The 20,770-nt window shown below is 50.6% G+C and overlaps 1 protein-coding gene across 4 annotated transcripts in view; it reads left to right on the forward strand.

The window, feature by feature from the left end:
- KIAA1671 (KIAA1671 ortholog) overlaps positions 1-20,770 on the forward strand; it is a 254,841-nt gene that overhangs the window by 222,018 nt on the left and 12,053 nt on the right. For all 4 annotated transcript variants that reach the window (XM_050745892.1, XM_050745891.1, XM_050745894.1 and 1 more), the window contains 5 exons: positions 6,685-6,803; positions 10,341-10,590; positions 13,469-13,643; positions 15,815-15,939; positions 19,606-19,748. In XM_050745892.1, the coding sequence (XP_050601849.1) occupies positions 6,685-6,803; positions 10,341-10,590; positions 13,469-13,643; positions 15,815-15,939; positions 19,606-19,748 (812 nt within the window). The remainder of the gene's footprint in view (positions 1-6,684; positions 6,804-10,340; positions 10,591-13,468; positions 13,644-15,814; positions 15,940-19,605; positions 19,749-20,770) is intronic.

Consider the following 20,770-nt stretch of genomic DNA (forward strand, 5'->3'; position numbering starts at 1 on the left):
TGTTTCTGGACCTCCGTTTTCTCATCTGAAAACGAAGGGCCGACTGAATGGACTCAGAGGGTCCGTCCAGGTCTATATTATAGGATTCAGTCAACCTCATTTGACATATGACCAAACCGAGGTAGGAATTGGAGACTCGGATAGGTGGAGACCAATTCAGGCAGGGCTCTCTTAAAGTTAATAAAACATCCTGCCTTAAAGTTAATAAAACAACCTGACTTTTAGAAAGTGAGTTGCAGGGGCCGGGTGCGGTGGCTCACGCCTGTAAACCCAGCACTTTGGGAGGCCGAGGCGGGCGGATCACGAGGTCGGGAGTTCGAGACCAGCCTGGGCAACATGGTGAAACCTCATCTCTACTAAAAATACAAAAATTAGCTGGGCCTGTGGCACGCATCTGTAGTCCCAGCTACTCGGGAGGCTGAGGCAAGAGAATCGCTTGAACCCAGGAGGCGGAGGTTGCAGTGAGCCGAGACCGTGTTACTGCACTCCAGCCTGGGCAACAGAGCGAGACTCCGTTTCGAGAAAAAAAAAAGTTGCAGGCCTGTGTGTGTGTGTGGTTGATTTTGAGGCCTCATAGCTCTGGGGCTAAGCTCAAGTGTTGTGATTTGAAGTTCCGCCAAGTTCTGGTAGAATGATGAGGCATGAATAACTTGCAATGCACACAGGATTACCAGGATACTAACTAGAGAAAGTGCTGATTAACAGCTTGCTTTCTTAAACTGCCTTTACAAGATGAATTCCCTTAGGTAACCCTAGCCCCTGCATGACTCCAAATTTGAGGGTCTGTGTGTGCTAAAGAGCAGAGAACACAGTTACATTCACCGTAACTGCTTTGACTGAGTATTGAGACACAGAAGAAGTAGCTCGCCCGAGGTCATATAGCTACTATGTGGTGGTCTCTGGATTCAAGTCCAGATGTTCTGGTTCTGCAAACAGTGCTTGTTCAGGGAAGACTGTGGAGAAAGTGGTAAATGACAATTATTATATTGTGGAAAATTCTGCAGCAGTGCTGTACACTGGAGATTTCTCCAGAGATAGAAAAGTGCTCTCCACGCTGTTCAGTATGGTGGGTGGCTGTGAAGCCCTTGAAGTATGGCAATGCCACAGGGGAACTGAATTCTTAGTATTATTTAATGTCAGTTAATATAAATTTTTTTTTTTTTTTTTTTGAGACGGAGTCTCGCTCTGTCGCCCAGGCTGGAGTGCAGTGGCGCGATCTCGGCTCACTGCAAGCTCCGCCTCCCGAGTTCACGCCATTCTCCTGCCTCAGCCTCCCGAGTAGCTGGGACTACAGGCGCCCACAACCGCGCCCGGCTAATTTTTTGTATTTTTAGTAGAGACGGGGTTTCACCGTAGTCTCGATCTCCTGACCTTGTGATCCGCCCGCCTCGGCCTCCCAAAGTGCTGGAATTACAGGCGTGAGCCACCGCGCCCGGCCCAGTTAATATAAATTAAATTTAAATAGTCATAAGTTGCTAGTGGCTACTGTATCAGATGGCACAGATGTAGAGACCTGAAGTCTAGGGGATGATGGGAGCCTGGGGCCTCCTGAGCCAGCCCTCAGGGTAGGATGGTGGGAAAGTTCAGGGAAGGCTTCCTGGAGGAAGAGCCATCAAAGATGAAATCTGAATGATAGCTTGGAGGTGGTGGCTGCTCCGCCAGGTCTGGAGGTGAGAGGGAGGAATGTGAGGGGAGGGAAATGGGGCTGGAGGAGCCAGTGGGAGGGACTGGGGAGTGAGAGGAAGGGTAGGGAGGAGGGAAGCAACACTGAAGGAGCTTCGAGCCCACCAGGCCCCGCACCCATGCAGGCCCCGCAGGCCGTGACCCTAACCCTAACCCCAACCTTTACCCGGAGGGATGTGGGGGGCTGTGGAAGGGCTTTGAGCAGGGACCTATTCAGTTTTGGAAAGTAGAATGAGAAGAACATACAGGGCGAAGGATGCCAGGGGAGCCCCCTCGGAAGCTGCCGCAGTGTGTGAACAGATAGCTGGTCATAGCTGGAAGGAATGTTCCAGAAAGAGACTTCGAAGGACTGAGGATCGATGCAGTGTGGCAGTGAAGGCGAGAGAGGAGGTGGGGCGCTGGCCTCAGGACCCTCAATCTGGCATTAGGCAGTGGAGGGAGGAAACGCATCCATCCCTGACTCTTGGAGAGTTCACATCCCCGAGTCTGAATCCGAAACCTCTGTGGAGAGGGCACGCAGATGGTTGTATAAAGGGAAGCCACCATGTTTTGATTGGGCACCATTTATCCCCAGGGCCATCCACAAGAGGTCTGGAAACTGCCCCCCTGCCGCCTGCCCTGATTTCACCCTCAGCAATGGACTTGACCTTTTCGTTTCTGGGGGGCGCCTGCAGACTCCTTCTTCCGTCACTCAGCACTGAAGGGGATCCCCCTCTCTCAGGGATTTTAAGAACCCTTTGCCAAGGCTCCATTACCCTGCCTGACTCCAAAGAGGGCCTGAAAATTGCTCCAATCATGACGGTTCCCATCTCCTGGGCACTCATTTGTGCCAGGCAGTGAACTTAACACTTTCCAGAGATTATCTCTTGATACTTCAAAACAGTCCTTGTTTTTCCAGTGTGAAAACTGAGGCTTGGATGGGTGGAGTCACTTGCCAGGCTGCACAGCTGGGCAGAGCAGAGACAGCAAGCCCAGCCCTGCATCTCCGCCCTAGCTATAAGCTGTCCCCAAACTGTCACTCCTCTGCCCCCCATTGAGCTTAGCACACCTGCACACCCAGGCACAAGCCCAGCATCCACTTTGTAGCCTCAGGACAACAAGCTGCTTGGGACAACGATGTCTTGTCCTCCACCAGAAACAACCCCTAATTCCCCAGCATCTGGCCTCTGAATCTGACTCCAAAAGGCATTAAGTTAAGGAAAGGCCAGTTCCATCACATCTTCGAAAACAGTAAGGAGCTGGGAGCGGGCTCAGATGACTGCTCCCAGCCCCGCGTCCCAGGGAGGTATTCTGTTGACGGTGCTGTGCCTCTGAGTATATCAGGTGACCTTGCAAAGCAAAAACGTAACACTCCCCAGCAGGGCCTGACTGCATCCTTACGGCGCGCTAACAGCTATCCCCATGTGCTGCCCGTGGGCTTGGAGGTCAGGCAGCCTCTTCCAAAGCTGGCTTGCTCATCCGGATCCCAAAGCCCTTTGACCTGGTGACACTATACCTAGGAATTTCTCTTACGGGAATAATCTCAGAGATGTGTTGATTTAGCCTCAGGGATGTTCGTCATATTATTGATTGTAGTGGCGAAGAAAATCCTCAGCAAGCAAAAATGCCAGCACTCAGGGACTGGTTAATTGGAAGATGCTGCATCTGAAAAGTGAAATATTCTTCAGCCAGTAAAATGGTGATGTAGGTGAATGGATCCTGAGAGAACTCTGGGCAGGACTATGACAGGATACTGTCTTTGGGTGATGAGTTCTTTTAAAATGTGTTCTTTGTGATTTTCCGTTACTCCTAAATGTTTTACAATTAGTAAGGTTGTAACTAGAGACAGAAAAGCTTCTACAGACAGTAGAATTAAGAGTGGACAGCAGCTGTGATTCGGGTCTATGAGTATAGCCGTTTAGCAGGGGTGACTGAGGGATTTATTCTGAATTCCCGTCCTTGTATACCCCTCATTCTCAGTATTCACATGAACATCATGGGCTACATGAGTATTTCCAAAAGGCGAGAGAAAGAGAATGGGAAGGAGGTGACCATTTATGGGATGTTTCCTGAGTGCTGCGCCCTTTTCTGGGAGCTGTCATATTTGTGTCTGTGCCCTGGGGGTGACCGTTATTTTCTCACTGAATTCTTGTAACTTCTCTGCAACTCAGAGAGGGAAGCCAGAGCCCTGAGGCCACACAGCAGGCTTTCCCCAGGCGCCCACTCATTCTGCAGGACCACACGGACCACACACACATGTTTTCTCACTTCAGTGTGGTTCCAGATAACCTGAGAAGAGGCTGGCTCCCCTGCCTGGGAGGAAGATAAACTGCTGAGGAACAATCAGCCCACCTCCATTAATTAATCACCTACTGCATGCCAGGCAGGCTCCAAGAGGGGAACAGAAACATTGGCACATCCCAGGCTTTTTTTTTTTTTTTTTTTTTTTTGAGACGGAGTCTTGCTCTGTAGCCCGGGCTGGAGTGCAGTGGCCGGATCTCAGCTCACTGCAAGCTCCGCCTCCCGGGTTTGCGCCATTCTCCTGCCTCAGCCTCCGGAGTAGCTGGGACTACAGGCGCCCGCCACCTCGCCCGGCTAGTTTTTTGTATTTTTAGTAGAGACGGGGTTTCACGTGTTAGCCAGGATGGTCTTGATCTCCTGACCTCGTGATCCGCCCGTCTCGGCCTCCCAAAGTGCTGGGATTACAGGCTTGAGCCACCGCGCCCGGCCGGCACATCCCAGGCTTAAAGGGCACATCTGATAAGTTGCAGGATCCCGGAGCCTGCATCTGTGCTGTGACCTCCCATGCCCAGTTCCCCGGTGCCTAGCATATAGTAGGTGCTCAGTAAATATCTGTCATGTAAATAACTTATGTGTCACATTCTGTCTGGTAGAATTGATAAGTCATCCAGGGTATACAGTGGTGACTCACGCCTGGAATCCCAGCACTTTGGGAGGCCGAGGCGGGCAGATCACCTGAGGTCAGGAGTTCGTGACCAGCCTGGCCAATGTGGTGAAATCCTGTCTCTACTAAAAATACAAACAAATTAGCCAGGCATGGTGGTGTGTGACTCTAATCCCAGCTACTCAGGAGGCTGAGGCAAGAAAATCACTTGAACCCGGGATGTGGAGGTTGCAGTGAGCTGAGATTGCGCCACTGCACTCCAGCCTGGAAGACAGAGCGGGACTCCATCTCAAAAAAAAAAAAAAGAAGTTTAGGGAGGAGATATCACCATGGGTTGCAGTAGCTTTGGGTAAGAAGGATTGATAGGGAGGTGGAATGGCACAAACAAGGCGCAGAGGCCAGGAGTGTGTGAGGCTTGTGTGGGAGACAGTATATAGTAAGCCAAAGCGTGTGGGATAGAGAGTTTGTTTGGAGCAAGGGTAGGGGATGGGATCAGACAGGAAATTTGGGGGCTCGCTTGCAAGGGGCCTTGGATTTCAGCATGAGGACAATAGGGAGCCCCGGAAGGTATTTGAACAGGAGATGATCTGAAGCATATTCCAGCAGAATGTGCCTCCTGCCCTCAAATGGAACAGAACGTAAGGAGTAAAGATGAGCCGTGTTTGTCTTTCTGGACCAGTCTTACGCCCTAACCCCCATCTCCAAATTCCTCATCAAAAGACAGTGACTGGGGCCGGGCGTGGTGGCTCACGCCAGTAATTGCAATGCTTTCAGAGGCCGAGGCAGGAGGATTTCTTGAGCCCAGGAGATTAAGACCAGCCTGGGCAACATGGCAAGACCCCATCTCTACAAATTTTTTTTAAAAAAAGGTGGGTGTGGTAGTGTATGTATACCTGTGCTCCCAGCTACTTGGGAGTCTCAGGCAGGAGGATCACTTGAGCCCCAGAGGCCGAGGCTGGAGTGGGCTGTGATTGTACCACTGTACGGCAGCCTAGGTGACAGAGTAAGACCCTGTCTCAACAAAACAAAACAAAACAAAAAGATGGTGATTGAGAGCGTCATTCAAAGCTCAGGCAGCCAAGGCCATCTGAGTCATCAGCGTGCCAACGGCCCATCCAAGGATTCTACTTTTGGTTTTGTCTTGAGCGCACCAGCATCTCCCCACTCAACAAAGCACAAGCCTAAGTGGCAGCCATTTCAATGGCCACATCACAGGGAATGGGCTTTTAATTTGCGAAGCAGACAAATGAAGGAAGATAGTTCAGTCGTTTAATGGGGATTTATGGCCTTTCCACTGTGTGCCAGGCTTGGCCCTGTGGTCAGTTCTGTGCTAATCAGCACCCTTGCTCCCTGCCTGCCCCCTCTGAGGGCCCAGGCTGAGGGCCGAGACCAGCAACAGACCAGGTTGCAACAGCCCTAGGGGTTGATGTTGCCTGATGTGCAGTGGTTTGGACCTGGGGGCTAAAGTCCACTTCGCCGGCTGTTTACTGGCTATTTGACTTGGGTCATGTAATTTCATGTTTTTAAGCCTCAATTTTATCATCTATAAACTGGGGATTGTAATAAGATCCACCCCCATGGGATTGTCGAGGGGCTGTAGTTCAACCAGGTGATCTCATGTCAAGAGCTCAGCCCAATGCCTGTCCCGAGTTTGGTGCTGCAAGGATCTTGTGTCTGGTGATGCGGATGGGAAACACGGTGGTGGTAGGAACCTGGGCAGGTGGGTGCATAGAGGTTTCCCTAGCCAGATTCATGAGTCTGGGTAACACTGAAGATGAGAGAAGTGTGCCCAGGCTGTACTGTGAGGAGGAGAGACGGCCATTGAGGTGAGGGCCAGGCGATGCCCTGCAGGGCTCCACATGCCAGGTAGGGTGACCACTTCATCCCAGTTTGCCCACTTTTAGCACTGAAAGTGCTGTATCCTGTGACATCTTGGGCAAACCAGGACGATTGATCACCCTAGTGCCCAGCCAAGATGTCTGGCCCCACTTAGGAGGGCAGTGGGGAGCTGGGATGGGTTTGAGCAGGGGCCGTGTGATCTGACTTGCGTGTCAGCCGGGACGGGGGTTCTAAGTACATTTCCCGGTAGAAATCTCACATCTGGCTTGTCTTTGCAGGACCAGCTGAAGCAGTGTTTCTCCCGGCGGCCCACTGAACCCAAGGACACTGACACCCTCGTGCATGAAGCCGACAGCCAGTATGGGACGTGGACAGAGCAGCGCCAGAGCGGGGAGAGGTAAGACGCATGTGGCAGGATTCTGGCTGCAGGGGGGCATCTGGGCTGGAGTTGCTGCAGCCCACCCACCTCCTGATTTCTATATTGCTAAAACCTCCGATCTGTAATTATAAGAGGAGCCCATTCTTGTTTTAAAAAAGAAATTAGGAAGTACAAAAAAATAATAAAGATTATGGGCCAGGTGTGGTGGCTCACGTCTGTAATCCCAGCACTTTGGGAGGCCGAGGCGGGTGGATTGCTTGAGCTCAGGAGTTCGAGACCAGACTGGGCAACACGGTGAAACCCCGTCTCTACTAAAATACAAAAAATTAGCTTGGTGTGGTGGCATACGCCTGTAATCCCAGCTACTCGGGAGGCTAAGGCAGGAGAATCACTTGAACCTGGGAAGCAGAGGTTGCAGTGAGCCGAGATTGTGCCATCGCACTCCAGCCTGGGGGACAGAGCAAGACTCCGTCTCAACAAAACAAACAAAAAAGAGTATGGGCCAGCCGCAGTGTGGCTCATGCCTGTAATCCCAGCACTTTGGGAAGCCCAGGCAGGCAGATCACTTGAGGCCAGGAGTTTAAGACCAGCCTGGCCAACATGGTGAAACCCCGTCTCTACTAAAAATACAAAAAAAAAAAAATTAGCTGGGTGTGGTGGTGGGCACCTGTGATCCCAGCTGCTCAGGAGGCTGAAGCATGAGAATCACTTGAGCCCAGGAGATGGAGGCTGCAGTGAGCCAAGATCGCACCAATGCACTCACTCCAGCCTGAGTGACAAAGAGAGACACCTTGTCTAAAAAAAAAAAAGGTAATGATATATGAAATATCCAAGATAGGCAAATCCCATAGAAACAGAAAACAGATGAGGCTCTGGGGGTGGAAAGGGAATGGGGATTGACTGCTTCATGGGTACCTGGTTTCTTTTTGGGGTGATGGAAATTTGTACGATGACAGTGACCAATGGCAAATTGTATTTTACCACAGTGATAAAAATGATAAATCACCGATATTAAAGTTGAGAGGGGGTTGATAGAATTGAAAATGGTAAGAAAAAGTAAAAGGAAAGCAAAGGTTTTTGTTGGTTTGTTTGTTTTGTTTTGTTTTGTTTTTGAGAGGAGTCTCGCTGTGTCACCCAGGTTGGAGTGCAGTGGCGCAATGTCAGCTCACTGCAAGCTCCACCTCCTGGGTTCACGCCATTCTCCTGCCTCAGCCTTACGAGTAGCTGGGACTACAGGTGCCCACCACCACGCCTGGCTAATTTTTTTTGTATTTTTAGTAGAGATGGAGTTTCACCATGTTAGCCAGGATGGTCTTCATCTCCTGACCTTGTGTCCACCCATCTCGGCCTCCCAAAGTGCTGGGATTACAGGTGTGAGCCACCACGCCCAGCCGGAAAGCAAAGGTTTTTTACAGTGCCCGAGAAAGCTGTTTTTCCCACTGACCCATGAAATATGTGTTTAGTTATGAGCTTACTTAAATTTCTCTAGAATACCACTCCAAGAGCACCGGACTGAGAGTCTGGAAACCCACGTCCTCCGGATCTCCATTCCCCAGCTCTGACCTCGGGCCAGTGGGAGCTGGAGTGTGGACTTGGGTGCACCCCTGGGTGGGCGCTCCCTGCTGTCCCGCAGAGACACTGCAGCTTCCCCTTCTCTGGCCACCCCAGGAGCATGGCGCTCCCAGCTTTGGACAGTGGTGCCACCTGCTGTCTCTCGATGGTATTACCTTCATCCTGTGTGGATTTGCCTCAATCCACCCTACAACCCTAACATCCTCCATATGACAAGTAATAAAATCATCCCAGAGCTGACAGAAAGCACGGTGAAATGCCAGCACACCTGTGGAAAGTTCTGCTCAAGGGAGCAGCCTGGTGGTCTTGAGAGTAGGCCCACTTGTCAGGTGTGCCCACCTGTCCTTTCTCAAGGCAAGGGTTTCCCATGACCTGGAGGCTTTGCTAGGCTATTGGCTTAGATGTCATTTTTAATATGTGGGTGGAGGCAGGGCAGGAGGTTGTTAATGACTTGAATTATCTGTAAATTTTCTATCTTACATGGTTCCAATGACCCAAGCGATACCTGACTATATTATCATAGGAAGAGATTTCAGAAGTAGGAGAGAGCCAAGGACATGGACGCTGGAGTCAGACTGCCTGGGCTCAGTCCCAGTACTGCTGCTTGGGGCAAGCTAATTTACATCTCTGTGCCTCAGTTTCCTCACCTTTAACAAGGTGAATAAGAATATTTAAGTTCACGAGGCCAATTATATTAGTCTGTTTTCACACTGCTGTACAGAACTACCTGAGACTGGGTAATTTATAAAGGAAAGAGGTTTAATTGACTCACAGTTCTGCAGGGCTGGGGAAGCCTCAGGAAACTTACAATTGTGGTGGAAGGTGAAGGGGAAGCAAGGCACGTCCTACATGGCAGCAGGAGAGAGAGAAGGGGAAGGTGCCACACACTTTTAAACCATCAGATCTTGTGAGAGCTCACTCACTACCATGAGAACAGCAAGGAGGACATCCACCCCCATGATCCAATCACTTCTCCCCACCAGGCCCCTCCTCCAATTCGACACGAGATTTATATGGGGACACAAATCCAAACCATGTCACCAACCCTAACTTGTAGGATTGTGGCAGTTATAGGATAATCCTCATAGGATTTTTGGAGAGGATTGGATGACACATTTTTTTAGCACAATTCCTGGCACATAGTAAATGCTCAGTATATTTTTATTAAATGACTGAATGAATGAGTGAATGAAATAATGCAGATCCCACCACCTGCTCTTCCATGGGTAACTGCTGATAACAATTTGATCTGCATCAGCCCTGCCCAGCAGAAATAGATGATTTGATCCTTATGCAATATATACATGTATTGAAACACCCCTCTGTACCCCAGAAACATGTGTAATTACTATGTACCAATTATAAATAAAAAAGAATTATAATGTGAGCTGCAAATGCAAGACATATATGTAATGTAAAATGTCCTGGTAGCTATAACAAAAGAATAAAAAGAAACAAGTGAAATTAAATTTAAGGATGTATTTTATCAGAACCAAGGGTTCCAAAATACTGTCATTTCCACATGCAGTTAACATGAAAAGTTATTAATGAGGCAGTTTACATTCTTTTTTTTCATTCAAAGTATTGGAAATCCAGTGTGTGAGGTATAGGAAATCCAGTATGTAAGATACTCATGGCATATCTCAGCTCTGTCACTTGCTCCATTGCAAGGATCCAACAGTCACCTGTGATAAGCAGCTTCCATCCAGGACAGTGCAGGGCTAGAGGGTCTTGAGTGGCACAGGACTGACTCCTCCCATTCTGCACCCGGCCAGGTGTTCTAGGCAATGCCTTAAACAGCACCTCACTGTGGCACATCTTGTGCTGTTTCCAAAGAGGGTCTTTTGCTGGGATGTTCTGTCTGTGGTTACCGGCCTATAAAACATACCCGAAGCTATGCTGCCTGCAGCATCCTTCACTTGAAATCCCGTTCTCTGAAACGTTCTCCATAACCCTGCCTCCCTTCATTCCCTTTTTTTGCAGCTTGACCACTGAGTCCCCAGACAGCAGTGCCACATCGACAAGGAAACAGCCCCCCAGTAGCCGTTTGTCTTCTCTGTCCTCCCAAACGGAGCCCACCTCGGCCGGGGACCAGTATGACTGCTCCAGGGACCAGCGGAGCACCAGCGTGGACCGCTCCAGCACTGACCTGGAATCCACCGACGGGATGGAGGGGCCGCCCCCACCGGACTTCTGCCCTGAAAAGAGAGTGGATGACTTCTCCTTCATCGATGTAAGTCTGTAGCCAGGAGCGTTTCTTCTTAAATGAAAATTCCAGCCTCTCTCTGTGAATTGCTACTTTAGGTGTAGGATCTGTGTGCTGAGGACCCTTGGAGTGGGTAGAGAAGGCACCATCTTTGAAATGGGACTCACTTATGCATGTATCTTGGACCTGCCCTATGCCCGCTGTGTGTCTTGGGGCAAATGTCTTTACCTCTCTGAGTCTCAATTTCCTTATCCACTTGTAACCAGTACCATCAGCTCCACAGCCTCAAATACAATTGCATGTATTCAAATTAAAACTGATCTAAGCCCTCACCTGCCAGGTAAGCAGGGAGTCTGACCACTTAACCCTGGAAGTCACCCTGAGGTTTATAGTTCCAAGCATGAAGAGCCTGGAGTTTGCTTAGAATGATTCTGCTGAACGTTCTCACTGAGGTCTTGCTGGTAGAACCGTGTCCCTGGTACCAGGGGATCCAACTTTCTCTGTAGTGGCTCTTCCAGGACAGAAAGTCCCCTCAGGCATGGGCACCTTTCATGGAGGTCCCAGGGGACAGCCCCTAGCACTCAGCTCTTTCAGGTCCCAAGCACAGCCAGGATGTCAGCTGCCCCAGCGTAGCAGGTCAAACAGTCTTCTGCTCTAGCACCTTCTGACCAGAACTTATCCTCCTTTCCCCTGGGAGCCCCATCTCCAGGCGTCAGGCAGGTCTTCTTGTCAACCCTTGAAACCCAGGGGTGATGTCATTATTCTCCTCCCGTGACAATAGGGCTACCTGCCCACTCGTTGGATGGAACGTCCGTGAAATCTGAAAGGGGCCCTCTCTCCTGGCAGTAAAGCCTCCCACCTACACACTTGGCCATGACTACCCACATTTCCCCAGAGGAGGAGCACCACTGCTTTAGAAAAAGGGCTTCCTTTAGGGCTTCAAAGGGGATTCACCTTCAATGTATGGCCAAGGTCTCTCGCTGGCACCTCTAGATCAGGGCAGAGACAAAGAAAGACACAAGTTCAGTCTTGACTGGGGAACCCCATTATATAACCATGACCATGGCCATGCCCACCTCCCTGGGTGGCATCAGGATTTGCTTGAGTGATATATTCAGTTATTCACTCAACAGACGTGAACTGAGATCTTGCTATGTGTGTTACATGCCAGCACCATGTCACTGCATCATGAGCTTTCCTGCTAGAACACTAAGTGGTTCCTTCTTGACGTCCATGATAAACAACAGTCACTGAGTGTTGACCACTGGCCCAGGCACATGTTAATAACCCCAGAAGCAAAACTGGCCTGCCCATTTTGCAAATTAGCAAATCGAAGTGGCCATGGAGTGACTAAATGCTGGTGTCCCTAAGCATAGGTCTAATGCTTACTGAAATTATACTGAGGTTTATGTGTGATGCTCATCACGATTTGGGTCTCCTGTGGGGATACTGAGGTTTATGTATGGTGCCAACCACGTCCTGTAGGGACGGTTTGGAGGCTGAATGGGGAGGCGGAGGCAGGGCACTAAGGAATCTAGTGTCTGTACCAGGGTGAGGATGCAAGGGTGGCACCATCTTCCCCTCCAAGCCAGCCCCTCTGTCAGTGTGATTCTGTCCTACTTTCTTGGAGTCTGAAAACCTGGCTCTATTAAGTGGCCGAAGAAGCGAGCCTGCCTCTAGGTGCAGCAGGCACTCTCTGATTTCCGTCTTTCCCCCTGTTTCACTGGTACCATGCAAGTCTCCTCACAAGACAGCACTGTGGCTGGTTTGGGAAGTAGCTATGCAAATGCCACCTCCTTCCACCACCCCTAGTGGGGCGTTTGTTACTTACCATCGTTGGGAAATGATTCATTGAAATTAGCCTGTCATCACTGACTTAGAAGGCCTTGGGTGATGGAATTTCTCTAAAGTGGACCTAGGCGGAAGAAATCAACATTTCATGTAAGAACATGAGCTTGCCGGAAAGAGCTCTTGGCTGTGAGCCTTGGTCAGGCTCTGTCTGAAACAAGAGCTTTCCACACCTGAGTGCAGGGAGTTCTCTCAGCCACTGTAGGAAGGAGACACTGTTTGTCTCCTTTTTATAAATAGGGACATCCAGGCTCAGAGAAGTGAAGCTCATTGCCCAAGGTCACACAGCCAGGATTCGAACCCAGCTGGGTTTGAACCCAAGCTCTGAGCACTTCACTGCTGTCTCCCGGGAGACTTCTGAGCCAGGCACTTCCCATCTCTTTACCGGGGCCCACCCAGATGGTCTACACTCCCCACCCTTTCACTGAGGATAGTAGTGACTTGGCAGCCCCCACCTGTCACAGCTCAGAGTGAGTCTTCAGGGATGCCTGAAAATGGACGTCTTGATGTTGTGTCCTCCCTTCCCACCTGCACCTTAGATTATGTGAGTAAAGTAGGAATTCCACAGAGAACCTCTCAACCTGGGGACTCTGTGTGAATACGGTTGACAGAAGGATTTAGTTAGATGTTGAATCCATTATTCATTCAACAAACAAACATTTATTGAGCTCCTGCTGTGTACTGATCATTGCTGTAGATTACATACTTGTGTGGTGGATGTCACTGGGAGGGAAAAAGCATTAGTATTATGTGCCTACTGGGTGCCAGGCAGCCTGGCACTGTACTAGGGCACTCAAGGTTCATTGTTCCACCTGGCTCTTGTCATCAGCCTATGGGGTATGTTTTATAGGGAAATTTAGGCTTTGGATGTTAGGTTACTATTAAATGTGGAAGCCACTGTGGGAAGGAGACACTGTTTATCTCCTAGCACTGGCCTGGGTACCACCTAAATAGCCTCTCATCTGTCAACGAAGCTGTGTACCACCGACTTCGTTGTGGTACCCTCCATTGATGATTCCCTTGCTTTTTTTCCTCTTCCTCCCTGCTGCTCCCAAAGCAAACCTCAGTCCTCGACTCAAGTGCCCTGAAGACCCGGGTGCAGCTCAGCAAGAGAAGCCGCCGCCGGGCCCCCATCTCCCACTCCCTCCGGCGCAGCCGATTCAGTGAGTCCGAGAGCAGATCGCCTTTGGAGGATGAGACTGACAACACGTGGATGTTCAAAGACTCAACGGGTACGCCATGCCTTCTCTCCTTCTCAGACAGCACATTGAACAGCAGGAAGGATTTAGACTAAGCCCTACGAAAAAATTCCTGACTTGGAAGGCTGTAGATCATTAGAACACAATTACATAGGAAACTGATTTCTTGTTATGCAGAACTTATCAGAAACTAGGTAAAACGGTGTTTTGAAGGTTAGCATATTAATTGAGGCTCTTTGAGTTACGAGACAGAGACATAGCTTAATAAGGTTTTACTATTTTCTGCTTTTATTTTGATTAAATTCACTCCTGTATTCTCTTTAGGTTTGCTCGCTGGTCTTTTTTCTATATTCCTGAGTTGAAAGATCTGTTCATATATTATCAGTCTTTTTTTCTGTTTTCTAACGCATCATTTAAGGCTATACATTTTCTTCTAAGGACTGCTTTGGCTACTTACCGTATCAAAACCTGAGCTGAATCTTGAAGAATGGGTAATAATGAGTTAGGGAAAGTTATTCCAGGCAGAAGTATCAACAGGATCAAAGGGACAGAGATGTAGAAAGAACGTTCTGTGTGTGTGGCAGCAGCATCTCTAAGGAGTTTCGTGTTGCTCAAGCTGGGAATAGCAGGATATGCTGGAAAGGTAGGCAGAGGCCAGATCATGGAGATCCCTGATGCTTTGCTAAGGAGTTAGATTTCATCTGTAGATGGAGAGCCATGAAAGACTTTTAAGAAGAAACAGGCCGGGCGCGGTGGCTCACGCCTGTAATCCCAGCACTTTGGGAGGCTGAAGTGGGCAGATCATGAGGTTAGGAGACTGAGACCATTCTGGCCAACATGGTGAAACCCCGTCTCTACTAAAAATACAAAAATTAGCCGGGCATGGCAGTGCACAACTGTAATCCAAGCTATTCTTGGGAGGCTGAGGCAGGAGAATCACTTGAACCCGGGAGGTGGAGGTTGCGGTGAGCTGAGATTGCACCACTGCACTCCAACCTGGCGACAAAGCTAGGCTCCGTCTCAAAAAAAAAAAAAAAAAAAAAAAAAAGAAAAAAAAGAAACAAAATATCTTCTTGCAATGGAAACTAGAGCAGCTGACCTGCCCACTCTCTCCAGACACACAGCCTTTAGTCCTCAAAAACGTCTTGTAGGTGCCTTAGTTCATTTGGGGTTTGCCCATGGCAAACATTAGGATGTCAGACCAGGCTCTGAGCTAAGTGAGGGGCATTGCTTCTGACCAGATACCTTGAAGAAATGCTTGGAGAGTTCTCTCTCCTGCTCCTATCCCATTTCTGTTATTAAAGGAAATGTGTAAATGCCTCAGGTGAGACCTCTGTGCACACTTCCTTGGTTTTCTGAGCCAAGCTCTATTAATCCACCTGGAGCAAATGAAGACCACAGTAGGGACAAAAACACACAAATACCCCCAGCTGGAATGTGGCGAAGCACCTCTGGCTCCCATCAGCCTTGAGGAGCTGGCCAAGGGCTGGATGGGGAAGGCGGGATCTGTGCTTTCTTAGCGTACCTCAGTTCCCTGGATAGCCCAAGGGCTCCAGAGCACCGGGTCTTGCCTCGTTCATCCCCGCCCCCTCCTCCAATCCTCACTGTGCCCATGCCACATCCCGGTTTCGGGGAAGTAGAAACTCCTCGCATATCACTCCTGGAAGAGGGTCCAGGCAGCCCATCACCCAAAAGCTTGAGTGATCAGCTCAGCCTCAAGCACGGGGCTGGGGTTAAGTCCCGGAAAGGGGAGCCAGGGTCGAGGAAAGTGGCTTCCTGGTCCACCTTGGGGCCGCCTTTCCACAAGACACATGAAGCTCTCCATGTTCTCCTCTGAGAGCATAACCTCAGTGCATTGTTGGCTGAAAGCATTCCTTTCTACTTTCCCGCCTCTGCCAAAGATTTCCTTCTATTTCCCGGACTTGGAGTGAGCCAGGGGCTCAGGAGATGGGTTTGCCTGTGCCCTCCCGCAAAAGAAAACCTACTCTGCCTGTTGTCAGTGTCTCCTGGCAAGAAGCAGAGTTGTGAGAAGAGAGCATGAAAGCAGGCACCTGGGTGGTCCTTATCTGCAAAATGGGCCAGAGCATCTTCTGTGCAGGTCTGATGTGAGCATTGCATGAGATACTGTGTGCAGATTATCTGGCACTTAGGACCTCAATACAAGGCAGCTGCTGATGACTTCAGTGCCCTTTTCTTTGCAACAGAAGAGAAATCACCCAGGAAGGAAGAGTCAGATGAGGAGGAGAAGCCACCCAAAGCTGAGAGGACCCCCGTCAGCCATCCTCAGAGGATGCCCGCGTTTCCAGGCATGGATCCGGCAGTGCTAAAGGTACCAGACCTCTCACCAAGAGTTACCTGGTGGGCATGCTCCTCAACCTTAGCAGCATGAAGAACAGATTCCTTCCTTCCCTCCTTCCTTCCTTCCTTCCTTCCTTCCTTCCTTCCTTCCTCCTTCCTCCTTCCTCCTTCCTTCCTTCCTTCCTTCCTTCCTTCCTTCCTTCCTTCCTCCTTCCTTCCTTCCTTCCTCCTTCCTTCCTTCCTTCCTTCCTCCTTCCTCCTTCCTCCTTCCTCCTTCCTTCCTTCCTCCTCCTTCCTTCCTTCCTCCTCCTCCTTCCTTCCTTCCTTCCTTCCTTCCTTCCTTCCTTCCTTCCTTCCTTCCTTCCTTCCTTCCTCCTTCCTCCTTCCTTCCTTCCTTCCTTCCTTCCTTCCTTCCTCCTTCCTCCTTCCTCCTTCTCTCTTTCCTCCCTCCTTTCTTCCTTCCTTTTCGTTCTTTCTTCCCTCTTCTCTTTTCTTCCTTCCTTCCTTTTTTATCCTTCCTTTTTTCCTTCCTTCCTTCCTCCTTCCTTCATTCCTTCCATTTTTGAAATAGTTTAAGATTCAAAGGAAGTTACAAAAATAACCCAGGGAGTTTCTCCGTACCCTTCACCCAGCTTCACCCACATGGTGGTATCTCACATGACCATAGCACATTGGCAAAATTAGGAAATTGGCCTTGGTACAATACCATTAACAATACTACTAATTCATTTGGATTTCACCAGTGGCCCTGTGTTGCTTAATCTCTGCTTTTTTTTTTTTTTTGAGACGGAGTCTCGCTCTGTTGCCCAGGCTGGAGTGCGGTGGCCGGATCCCAGCTCAGTGCAAGCTCTGCCTCCCAGGTTTACGCCATTCTCCTGCCTCAGCCTCCCGAGTAGCTGGGACTACAGGCTCCCGCCACCTCGCCCGGCTAGTTTTTTGTATTTTTTAGTAGAGACGGGGTTTCACCGTGTTAGCCAGGATGGTCTCGATCTCCTGACCTCGTGATCTGCCCGCTTTGGCCTCCCAAAGTGCTGGGATTACAGGCGTGAGCCACCGCGCCCAGCCAATCTCTGCTTTCTGACTCTCCTCCACCCCCAAACCTGCTGCTGTGTTTGGTGTCATAGCTAAGCCAAGTGGGCTGATAATCCAATTGGTGGCACTCACCGGTGCTGAGTGTCGGAAGCAGGAGTGAACAAACCCAGGCTGCTGAAGCCCTTGAGGAATCAAGGCTGGGGAAGGCAGGCACAGAAAATGATCATTTCAATTCCACATGACACAGGAAGCCAGTGCTGGAACCACGTCCCAGTCTCCCAAACTGCACCAGCATCCCAACTGTATTATGCAATGCTGAGGGAATCCTCTCTCCTGCCCACCTCCAACTCTCACAAGTGTGTCTCGCAGTCCTGGGACCAAATGGCACTTAATTTGGGTGAGGAAAGAGGCCCTTTTGCCCCCTGTTCTGTGCCAGACATCATGCACCTGCAAACTCACTTTATGCTCCAGCAGCCTTGCAAAAGGTAGCTCTTCTCTCCCCTTTTATTGAAGAAGAAATGAAAGCAAAAAAGCCTGACTTGTTGGTAGAATTTCTCAACTCTGTGTATCCCATGCGGGCCACACAATCCCCGTGTGGGAGCGCCGTGACTGTTGCTCCTGTAGTAGACGGAAGGTTTGCTTTTCTGTCATTTCTTCGAAGAATAGAAAGTCAGTAGTGGATGTGCGCGTGTCTCTATAATTGATTTTACAGGCCCTTGAAGTGTGAACATCTGTCAGCCACTAGAACTAGGTTGGAGGTTTTCCCTCCCTCCCTCCCTCCCTCCTTCCCTCCCTCCCTCCCTCCCTTCCTTCCTTCCTTCCCTCCCTCCCTCCCTCCCTTCTTTTCTCTTTCTCTCTTTCCTTGCTTTTCTCTTCTTTTCCCTCCCCCTCCCCCTCCCATCTCCCCTCCCCTCCCCTCCCCTCCCCCTCCCCCCCCCCCCCCCTCCCCCTCCCCCCCTCTCCCCTCCCCTCCTCCTCTCCCCCCTCCCCTCCCCCCCTCCCATCTCCCCTCCCCTCCCCCTCCCCCCCCCCCCATCTCCCCCTCCCCTCCCCTCCCCCTCCCCTCTCTTCCCCTCTCCCCTTCCCTCCCCTTTTCTCCTCTCCTCCCCTCCCCTCTCTTCTTCCCTCCCCTCCCCCCCTCTCCTCCTCTCCTTCCCTCCCTTCCCTTCTCCTCTCCCCTCCCCCCCTCTCCTCTCCCCCTCCCCTCCCCTCTCCTCTTTCTTCAACAGAGTCTCGCTCTGTCACCCAGGCTGGAGTGCAGTGGTGCAATCTCAGCTCGCTGCAACCTCCGCCTCCTGGGTTCAAGTGATGGTCCTGCTGTAGGACACAGACAACCACAGGCCCTGGGTGTAGGTGAGACGGAGGCCCTGGGGCTCCCATGTGGATGCACCGAGTAATTGTTGAGGCAGATCTTGGGATTCCAGAACACAGCTGGAGTCCACTGTGCTCTGTGAAAACGGGGCTTTGGCCATTCATTCATCAGTATTAGCTTAAACTTCTTGAGCCTGGCAGCAGCTGCGTTAACTAACTAATCTCTACCATAGCAGTGCTAGGCGATCATTAACAACCAGGGCAGCTGGGCGCGGTGGCTCACGCCTGTAATCCCAGCACTTTGGGAGGCTGAGGCGGGTGGATCACGAGGTCAGGAGATCAAGATCATCCTGGCTAACACGGTGAAACCTCTGTCTCTACTAAAAATACAAAAAATTAGCTGGGCGTGGTGGCGGGTGCCTGTAGTCCCAGCTACTCAGGAGGCTGAGGCAGGAGAATGGTGTGAACCCGGGAGGCGGAGCTTGCAGTGAGCTGAGATTGCGCCACTGCTCTCCAGCCTGGGTGACAGGGCGAGACTCTGTTTCAAAAAAGAAACAACCAGGGGAGATTGCAGGGCTTGTTCTGAAAAGAACCCTGGAGTTGGGCTGCAGGCAGACCTGGTGTGAATCCCAGTTCATAAAAGCTGGGTGACTTTGGGATTGACCTTTGGGCTCTCTCGCCCTGTAAAATGGAGGAAAGCCTGAAAGAATCTTACATACATGGAGCGAACTCACATGTGTCATATTACTTGAGCCTGGTAGAGCCCAAATGATGGGTGATCAGTGCACAGAAGCCATCAGTGGACAAGGGTGATGACTGCTGTTTCCGGGGGCTGACCCAGCACTGCCTGAGGGAGAAGCCACCTGCCACCACTCACACCTCAGGTCCCGCAAGGGAATTTTTCGCATACCCTTGTATTCTATCCCCACCATGCCCTCCAACAATGGGTGGATATTTGCCCTATGGTTTTCTTACGGGACTCTAATGGACTGTCAACAACTTCATTTTCAAGTTAAGCTGCAGCTGTTGGATGGAGGGAGCTGCTCTCTCCATGTAGGGTTGTCAGGGTGGCATGCCGTGCGCTGAGCACACTACAGATGGTGGCTTTTCAGCGAAAGAGAATGTGATTCTGTGGGTTTGGGTGGTGATTCCATCTTGAGGGTCGAGGGTGGCTGCTTGGAATGCCAGACTGACATCTGACTTTTCTCAGCCCCCACGTTTCCTGTCTGGCTTTATTCCAACTCAGGGGGCCCTGAGTGTTTGCAGAAGGCTTATCGTACCTGAGGTTGCCATGGGAGGGGGCCCTTCCCCAGACAAAGGGCGGTTTACAGACTCAGCACTCTTCTCTCCCCAGGCTCAGCTGCACAAGAGGCCAGAGGTGGACAGTCCCGGCGAGTCCCCCAGCTGGGCACCCCAGCCCAAGAGCCCCAAGTCCCCCTTCCAGCCTGGGGTGCTGGGCAGTCGCGTGCTGCCTTCCAGCATGGACAAGGACGAGAGGTGAGGGGTCTTGGGGCATGGGGGTCCCTCTCTTCCCAAGCTCAGGCTGTACTTCTGGAGAGGTGCTCGCATAGGTTTTAGAGCTCAATAGAAGGGAGTTTCCACTTTTTAATTTTCTCCAGCAGCAGAAGCGTTGTTCATGTGAACTCTCAACACTCTCATACCTCAAAAGGACATCAGAGGCCGGGGAAGGAGGCCAGGAATGAGGCCAGCTGGCCTCTCCTCTTCCCCTGCCCCTGCCAACTCCTGCACAGAACGCCAGGGCACCATTGTTGGAGAACTACTGCTCTCGTTTAGCCCTCTCCAGACCGACGGGGAAACTGAGGCATTCTCCCTCCTCTTACCCTTCGGGGAAGTATCTTTATCTTCAGCGATCTGGGGGACCTGGGAAGGTGGATCAAAGGGCACGGCCAGGTTGAATGAGATCAGTTTCACTCCCTTCGTGAAACAGCTGTCCCGATCCTGGGCTTGGCCTGCTCTGTGTAGAAATGAGCACGAAGCAGCTTCTGCCCCCCAAGAGGCTCTCAGACTGGGGTGTTTCAGCATCTGGAGGTGGAAGTTAAGAACAGGGGATCGAAGGTCACACAGCCAGGGTTTAACTCCAGCTTTGCTGCTTAAGAGCTGTGTGACCTGGGAAAAGGCACTTGACCTCCTGAACCTCAGTTTCTTCATCTGTAAAATGAGTTTTCTAACCTCCTAACCTTCCGGGGATGGTCATGAGGATGAAACAAGAGTGTGTCTAAAGCCCTTTGCCTGAGCCCTGGGATGTAGAAGTACTCAGTGAGGCAGAGTGGAAATCTTATGAGCACTGGTAACCCATGAAAGTTAGGGATTGTTCCTGATGCTAGAGTTGTAATGATAGTAAGTGCTGGCTGGATCAGAACGAGGGTGGGTAAGCTATGGCCCACAGGCCAAATCCAGCCCCCATCTGTTTTTGTAAGTAAGCTTTGTTGGAACACAGCCACATGCATTCATTTTTGTACTGTCTATAACTGCTTTAGTGCTACCGCTGCAGAGTTAAG

This window comes from Macaca thibetana, chromosome 10 (genome assembly GCF_024542745.1).
Source record: "Macaca thibetana thibetana isolate TM-01 chromosome 10, ASM2454274v1, whole genome shotgun sequence".
Taxonomy (NCBI): domain Eukaryota; kingdom Metazoa; phylum Chordata; class Mammalia; order Primates; family Cercopithecidae; genus Macaca; species Macaca thibetana.